At 37.3% G+C, this 9,057-nt stretch overlaps 1 protein-coding gene across 1 annotated transcript; it reads right to left on the reverse strand.

Moving 5' to 3' along the window:
* Window positions 1-835: 835 nt before the first annotated feature.
* LOC121733234 (zinc finger protein 568-like) lies at window positions 836-8,478 on the reverse strand. The gene is made up of 10 exons (XM_042123431.1): window positions 8,008-8,478; window positions 6,691-7,915; window positions 6,138-6,359; window positions 5,363-5,532; window positions 4,702-4,861; window positions 3,408-3,601; window positions 2,711-2,811; window positions 2,464-2,574; window positions 1,774-1,928; window positions 836-1,310 (listed from the first exon to the last, which is right to left on the reverse strand). The coding sequence occupies exons 1-10, from the start codon at window positions 8,364-8,366 to the stop codon at window positions 882-884; spliced, it is 3,126 nt and encodes a 1,041-aa protein (XP_041979365.1). The 5' UTR covers window positions 8,367-8,478; the 3' UTR covers window positions 836-881.
* Window positions 8,479-9,057: the final 579 nt, after the last annotated feature.

Raw genomic sequence — 9,057 nt, forward strand, 5'->3', positions numbered from 1 at the left:
AAACAACTATTTTATTCAATGATTGGTGGACTTATCAATAAATTAAAAATACAGTATGGTGGCAAATCTTCTTTAATGTATGAAATGAGACGTTTTTATTTATTAACTAGCTGTCCCGGCAAACGCTGTTTTGCCATATAAAGTATTTCGCTCATTTTTTTTTTTTTAAGTAAATAAATAAGTATGGCATCGTGGCAACGTCAGTCGCTATTCCGCCGCACAAAAATGGTCACCGTTAGTCTCGAGTTGTAATAATTTTATATTATTTATTCAACAAATGCACTTATCAATATAAAAAGTGGCCAGTAGCCGATTCTCAGACCTACTGAATATGCATATAAAATTTGGAAAAAATCAGTAAAGCTGTTTCGGAGGAGAAGGTTGTCCTAGCTTTACAGGATGGAGCCACATATTTGAAGTATTCTGATCTATCATAGCCTACGAATAATAAAAACTAAGGAAAAGTAACTCCGTTAAAAAAAATGCTCCACAACACTTGTCAAAAAAGTGTACCTTAGGTACACATTTCAATACATTTGCAATATTTAGGTGACCTTGAGCGGTACTAGGCTGACGTTACATGACAGATCAAAAGGAACCAAATTTAAAACGGTAATAGTATGGGAGTTATGATACCTTAGTTTTTATTATTCGTAGATCGTAGCTCTATTTCATGACATCGGTGTGTATTATGATAGCTAGTGTGGAGAATACAAGGGCATAATGCGACTGAAATATGCACTATCAATGAAAAATTGCCTAAATATGCACTAACGTCTAAAAAGTGCCATTATATGCATTTGCATATGCAAATATGCAAATGTATATAGTCTGATATTTACTAATGAGTAATGAAACAATAATATTATTGTGTTATAGACCTATGTGGTTTCTTCATTGTAACTATCATCTACATTTTCAATTTTGACACTCACAAAATCTGTTGGTTCTAATGAATTCTCCTCACTATGCACTTCTTGTTTAATATTAACAGTGTCAAACTCCATGCCGCTATCACTTTTGTCACTCTCTTTAGCTTGTTCAACGCTGCTTTCTCTCTTGTCTTCTTTATTCACATTAACATTTTTAGCTAAAGTCACATAATCACTAATCATAACATCACTAACAAACTTTTTGGGTCCGAATATCATGTTCATTGTCTCCTCGTCTAGGCCCAATTTGCAGTCCCTTGGGTCCAAGCGGAAGAAATATTCTTTGGTGTTAATTAATGAAACATCCAAGTTGTGTCGCTTTTTGAGATGCTTTATCATCGACTTCTTAGCTGCATATGATTTGGTGCACACCTTGCACTGAAAAAAGAGAAAAACATAATTAAATTATGAAAAAAAAAAAATGTTAAACACGAAAGTAGGATTAAAACTTTGAAGCAACACTAAAAGTTAGACTGTTCTCAGCTACTTGTTTTAACTTTTACAAAGTAAAATCAAAGCCACATAGGAGTGAAAGAGACTGATATCTTTGTCAATGTATTTGCCACCTTAGTTTTTTAAGGTTGTCCCAGCTTTGCAGTCCAATATTACTACCAATTTGAAAAGTAACATCTGAATTTATTATGTAATAAAGCTTTAACTCCAAGGTCGTGAAATTGGACTACAAGTCGTTAGACATGAGTACATGACCGCCTTTTATCACTCTCTGATCTCTCTATGATATAATTCCTTTCTGTCTCTTTGCAAAAATGTGGAGTACACTTTGCGGCTGCGTCACGTGTGCGAGCGAGATAGTATAATCGTTCTATCTCTTTCTACTTACTCGGAAAGTGTTGAGGCGGCTATGAGTGAGGACGTGGTGACGTAGGCCAGTGGAACTGGTGAGGCACTTCCGACAGACGGGACATGTGTATGTGGAACCGGTGTGTGACGTACGCAGATGTCGAAGCATGTAACGCTCGTCTTGGTACTTTTTGTCTGTAAAACATGATTTATTAAATAAAAAAATACTCTTAAATAAATGTCGATGTTGATTTAGTATTTTTAATCAAATGTTACGCATTGTAAATAAAGTTAATGAAATTGCATGCAATTAATTGTAGTTTGTATTGTTGACTGTCAAAAAAATGAAGAAATTAAAAAGTGACAACATCGTAGTGATCCCTTTCAAATCAATCTAAGAAAAAAGGGATGACACTATGATGTTGCCACTTTTTAATTTCTTCACTTTTTTGACAGACTATACGAGTAGATGTCGCCCGCACTTCGTTGCGCTGAAATTCGTTTATGGAGCAGGAACGCACATTTTTCCGTGGTAAAAAGTATCCTATGTCGGTTTAGCGGTTTGGCTGTGAAGAGGTGATAGACACATTCGCATATTTAAGTATAGATATTATGGATTTAAAAATAAGACCAACTTTTTGTAACAGTTTCTTTAGTTTGGTATTAGTCTGCACAGGGAAAATAAAATGTTTGCATTAATTTATCTCAACAATTTCATAAGTATACTCACCACAAAGTGGACATTTGACAATCTGTTTATTCTCAACATGTATCTTCATGTGCTCGCGTAGAGAACATGCGCTGGTAAATAGTTTGGAACACACTGTACATGATTCCAAATCTGAAAACATTTTTAAAGCAATATTAAAATATATTTAATCTATATAAAATTCACTTTCACCACACCGCGTTGTGAGCTATTTTTCCGCTCATTGAGCGTTTTCGGTCTTTGAGCAAAATATAAAATATAAACTTACTCTCTCCAGTATGTTTTCGAATATGGTAAGTAAGCTTGGACTTTTGAACGAACGTCTGCCCGCAGTAAATACATGCGAACGATGTAGCTTTCGAATGGGTTCTGAAAAAATAAGAAGGTCTGTTATATTATATTCTAAACTTCTAAAGTCAAAAAGTTAAATAAAAATGTACTAACACTGTAGGGAGCTCCGCGCAATTTCTTTAAATATATTTGCCCTACTCATACATTGATTTTCATATTATAAAAATGTTTTGATGAAACACTAGAGGCAAGATACCTGCTAAGACAGAAAACGCCTCCGTACTGACGGTACTGCATGCAAAAACGAACGCGCTTATTTCTATCACCTCACGTGAGTGACTCTAACTTCTGCCTTACCTTCGCAGCTTAATATGCTACGGTTTTACAGCCTCATTTACAGCTTACACGCTACGTGTACGCCTCAAAATATTACGCTGCGTAGATAATGGCTGGTAATGTATGGTGGCTCGATACCTCGATACCTACAGGCGCCCTTACCGGCGAATGTGCGCGGGCAGTGCGGGCACGCGTACGGCCGCTCGCCCGTATGGCGACGCTTGTGGCGCAGCATGTTGGAGCGCTGCACGAACCGCATGGGGCAGTAGGAGCACGCGTGCCGCGGACATGAGTGGATATGGGGTTGAGTTGTTGACACTGTTATATGAGGGCGTTACCTGGAGTGCGCGGTACAGGCGCCCTTATCGGCGAATGTGCGCGGGCAGTGCGGGCACGCGTACGGCCGCTCGCCCGTATGACGACGCTCGTGACGCAGCATGTTGGAGCGCTGGACGAACCGCATGGGGCAGTAGGAGCACGCGTGCCGCGGACCCGAGTGGATCTGGAGATGCTCGCGGAAGGAATCCTTCTTCTGTAATGCAAAAAAAACAAATAAGTAATTTACTTGATACGTAACAACTTTATTAAAGTACTAGATGATGCAACTCCACTGCGACGAAATTCATTTATAGCGCGGGAATAAAAAACTCTATATCCTTTTCCGTCTTTCAAAGTATCTGCATACCAAATTACAACTAAAATTGTTCAGTTATTCAAGTGTGAAGAGGTAGAGGACAGACGCACTTTCGCATTTATAATATTATTAGGGATATTTGTTATAGTCCTCGAAGCATGTAGTATTTCTTCTCGTGTTTCGCGTCAATCGTACGAGATTGATGGACTGAACTGATGAGAAACTAAGAGTGTAGCCTACCTCTTAGATTACCTCTAATTGTGGGTTGCATCAGAGGCATAGTTATAGTTACAGTTATGGTCAAAGTTATGGTTATAGTTAAAGCTAACTTAACTATAACCTTAACTTTAACCACAAAATTTGACAGATGTCTGTTTCTGGACTTTCTGGTCCGTCAAGGCCATAAAGTTAATATACCTAGCGGAATTATAGAGCAACAATCTCGAGCTGTCAAACGAAACCGAAATGGTTTTCATCTGTGTGAAAAATATGATTGAACATGAATTCTATGAGATTAAATTGTCAACGTGCCGACTGGACGTCAAAAAAAGAGTGCTGCTGTCATGTATCACACGTTACTTTTTACCATGCAGTGTTACTGATAGTGACATCTCTCTTGCTCAGGCCTTTGTTTCTCTATTCCGCTAGGTATATTAACTTTATAGTCAAGGCTATAAATGAACGTGGGCGGGGGCGCTGCTGGTAAAGGAGAACTGTCAAAAATGGCGTTTTTGTATGATGACAGCGTCAGTTCCTTTTTTCGCCACGATCATTTAATGCCTTGTCGAGCTCTATAGTTATGGTTAAATATGGCGTCCATTTTTTACTTTAACCTAAGATTTGACATTTTGCATTGTAGGCAAAGTTATAGTCAAAGTTACAGTTATGCTTCGTTCAAACTATTGACTTGCGCTTCGCAGACGCGTGGTCGCGTAGGTTTGGCCTAAGCCTTATAGTTAAAGTAAGTTGGTGCAACCCACCCTTAGTCTTCAACTCACCGCAAAAATCTTCCCGCAGTATTCACACTTGTAGTCCTGTTTGTTGGGCGCGTGTTCCTGTTTGTGCATGTACAGCGACGACTTGTATTGGAACGACTTGCCACAGTCACCGCACTCGAACGGATGGCGGCCGGGATGACGAAGGAGGTAGTGGAGTTTTCTGAAAAAAAAAGATAATTTTCACATTACGCAGTACAAAAAGCCTCAAAAATGTGTGTAGCACCGATAAAATATATATAGGTGTGAAAAGGACGTGGATATGTTTTGGCATATACTTGTCTTTGTCAGTGCCGGTCAAAATTTTGATATTAAAAAAGCACTCTTATAACCATCTTATAAAGGTGTTTCCGGTTGATCGCGCCGCGAAATGAGAAAACGTTAGAACTCTACTAATGTTTCAGAAATCAGCTTATTATACCAAAGTATGTAATAGGAATACTATTAGCTCATAAAAAATCATGTAATTTTAAGTTTAATTTAAGTTAGGAAATACCGACTTTATCTTGCTAAGGCCTCATACGGTCAAGACTCGACGAAGTCTAACTAGCACTTAGCCAGTTTTTTGTTTATTTAAAAAAATAAATCTACAGTCAGTTCACACCACGGTCCGGCCCCATTCTAAGTGCCTGTAGGACAACCAGTTTCATAACATATTCCTCACCTCTCATCCAAGGTATGCAGTACATCTCTACACAGTTTACACTTGAATTTCCCCTGACCATGAACCTGCGTCGCGTGGGCGCTGCACGCACGCGCCGTGGCGAATCCGCGCCCGCATTCAGCACACGATACGCACTCACGCTTCGGACTTTTAGGGGAGCCGTGGATACTCTGTGGTGTAATTTTTTAAAACCATAAATAAGATGACAATAATTAAACTTTTTGTCAACAATGTAATGGATAATACCAATGAGTTTCTAAAATACTAGAGTAGCAATGTCTTACAAAAGATTCTCAGAAATGCGTAACCACTTTTTTGTTCAAAAGACAATGTCAAGTCATATATTCGTTATGTCATTATGTATGTGAGATATGCCTGCAGGCATCTTCGAAGTGGCAACGCGTTGCTACCGTAAATAGAGTAGCAATGTCTTACAAAAGATTCTCGGAAATGCGTAACCACTTTTTTGTTCAAAAGACAAAGTCAAGTCATATATTCGTTATGTCATTATGTATGTGAGATATGCCTGCAGGCATCTTCGAAGTGGCAACGCGTTGCTACCGTAAACTTCCAATCTAGTTACGTTAGTAACATAGAATATCATTGGATAATACTATATTAATGTAGCTTTAGAGACCATTAAAAATATATTTTAATGACGCTAGAAGATTTATGATCCTGCAACAATATTGTTTAACAAAACAACTAATGTTCTAAATTACTTGTATCTACTATCAAACTTTCTTAGGATTACAAAATATGAAATCTTGTTTACCTTCACATGTACTTTTAATGATTTCCTGTGTGTCAGAGGTTTGAATTTACATGGATCTAGAGAGCAATAAGTTTTCTTAGCTTCCGGATGATGTTCCTTAAAGTGTGATCTTGTATCCTGTAGACTAGGCAGAACTATGCAGCAGACACAACATTTGAACAGATAGGAATATTTCGTTTCATCACTTTTATGTTTCTCTAAATAATGAAACATAAACCATACCTATAAAAGAAGAAATATGAACTATAAAATAACATTCTGAAATACACGAACATAAAAAAAATACGGACATAACCTAGTCTAATCACGAGTGAAGCATAGTTATGGCCGCGCGTGTAGGGTGTGTGCGTGTCATTGGTGCCGTCACTCTGTGTACAATGACAGCGGGTTGTAGTACCTAGTTGCGTGTGTGAGTGTCGGTCACATGTACAATAAATGAAATTGTTGTACCTTGCATGCTTCACCTCTTTAGTTTAATGCTACGTCCATATTTTTTTTACGTCCGTGCTGAAATACATATGCCACAGATGTGAACAGATAGAAAATGAATTACCTTATCACTAAACATTAAAGAACATTTTTGGCATTTATAAAAGTCATCCTTATGTTTGTTGATATGTGCCCTTATTTGATGTGCTTCTCGTTCCGGTTCATTCCAAAATAATGTGGGACAGTATTTACATTTAAATCCCAGTTGTGGACTGAAACAGTTGTCAAACTCCAAACTGTGCCAGTGTTCTGTCAAATGTCTTCTACAAGACTCTCTATTATCAAATTCTTTGTCACAGAACTGACATATCCATAGATCCTCAAAGTCACCCATTTCCTCTGTAATATGTGATTTAAGTTCCGTCTGTGTATCAAATGTGGTTGCACAAACTCGACATGAATACAAAGGCACTACTCTTACGTTATGCATTTTGGAAATGTGTACCAAAAATGCCGGTTCAGTTTGAAATTTTGAGTCACATAGAGCGCAGAATAATTCTGGTTTCATATGTTCGTACATGATATCTGAGTTTTCCGGCACTGTGTTTAAATTGAGAGCCCTCTGTGTACTGTCTAAATAGTCAAAGTAACTGTTTTCTAAAACTATCACTTCTGTTAGAGTCACATCAAAATCTTGTACGCCTTCATAGTCAACGTTCAGATCTGAATCTCCTGTGGTATCAGCATTTTCAGTTTTTATTTCCTCCTCATCACAAAAAGCTTCTAGTTTTACCTCAAGCTGAAGATTTTCAGGAACTTGAGAATCCTGAAACTCAGTATTTGCTCTCGAAATAGGCATTTTCTGCTGCTCCAAATCAACATAGCCAAGACGTGTCATACCTTTCAATTGATCCTCAATAAACTGTTCACTGACATCCGCACCATCAACTAAAAACGGTGGGTCCTTGCCGGCCACTATACCAGTCAAACATTTCAAGGTAAAATGATGGTAGCCCATGAAATGGGAAAAGAATGTAGAGAATAGGTTATCTCCTTTTGAACATAAAAGACAAACATATTTCTGTATGTCATAGTCTATTTCCCATAAGCTCTCCACTTCTTTGACAGCTGGATTAGTAACATTGTGCTTTTGGTAAAGATGTGATTCATATTCTTCGTCTGCTGGAACTCGGAAGTGGCATAGCCGGCAGTGGACTAAATTGTGGGCTGTACGGAGGTGGACCCTCAAAAGGGGCTCAGTAGCAAAGGAGTCAATGCACTGTGAGCATGGCCAGGGAGTGTGAAACTTTTCATGTGCAAACCAAGCCTCCCTGTCTAGTACAAAGTATCTGAAAATAGTGTTTGAAATAATGTTCTGCGATTAAACGAAAAAAATCTTTGGATACAATATAAAATCAAGACTAATTCAAGAAAAACTTACCTGCATATGCCACAGAAGTCCTTCTTGTGATTCAAAGCATAGTGCATGATAATTTTTGATTTGTTTATAAACCACGCTGAGCATAACAAGCATGTGTACGGTCCTGTTGCATTCAGATCTTTCAAGTACAACCACACATCAGCTGGTCGTTGGGTGACGGGAGGTGACAGTATTTCTTGTAGTTTTTTATTGATTTTTAGCGAAATGTTCGACTTTTTTACAACTACTGTCTTTTTTCTTCTCTTTGAATGTGTGGAATGTGTATCCTCATCTATATTTTCTTCCATTGGCTGAGGGTTTGCTTTTTTAGCTGCGGCCAAAACCGAGAGCGGTTCATCGTCCGATTCTGCGGATGACATTATTTTATAAACAGACTGGAAATTTTAGACCACCTTATCCTCAACTTGATAGGAGCTATAATGCGACTAGAAAAATAGATCAGCTTTTATCACAATTAAAGAAAATAGTAGAAAAACATTGAAGAAACTAGAAAAATAACAATAAAACTAGAATTCGCGAACTTGTCACTGTCATGCAGAGATAATTTAATGTCATGTGTCAAAGAACGAAATCGATGGAAATTTCAAAATGACATTACCACAGACATTGCAATATTTGCAATTTGCAATTATTAAATATTTTTAAAGATAAAATGTATACTTATTGCACTCTGCTTCATAAAAAACAATTTACCACAAAAATATTTTTGTGTGTAAATAAATCGACAGTATATATTATGTCTATGAAATAAATGGTAATTATTAACTTTTGGATTTTTTCATGATTTTTTAAATCTTTGATTCATACTGTCAATGACAGTATGAACTATGAATCAATTATCAAAGATAAATATTAAAAGTTTGTATTATCAAAGTCTGTCATACGTACAAACACTTTTGTTTTAAATTACGTATCTAATTTTTTATGAATTCATTCATTTAAATTATTAAGATGTAACACAATATTATTTAATATTTTACTTATTGCCGAAAACCATAATGCAGCCAAATATTTTGTTGGAAGTTCTATCGTGGCCAGCGTTGCCATTTG

This window comes from Aricia agestis, chromosome 13, assembly GCF_905147365.1.
Source record: "Aricia agestis chromosome 13, ilAriAges1.1, whole genome shotgun sequence".
Lineage (NCBI taxonomy): Eukaryota > Metazoa > Arthropoda > Insecta > Lepidoptera > Lycaenidae > Aricia > Aricia agestis.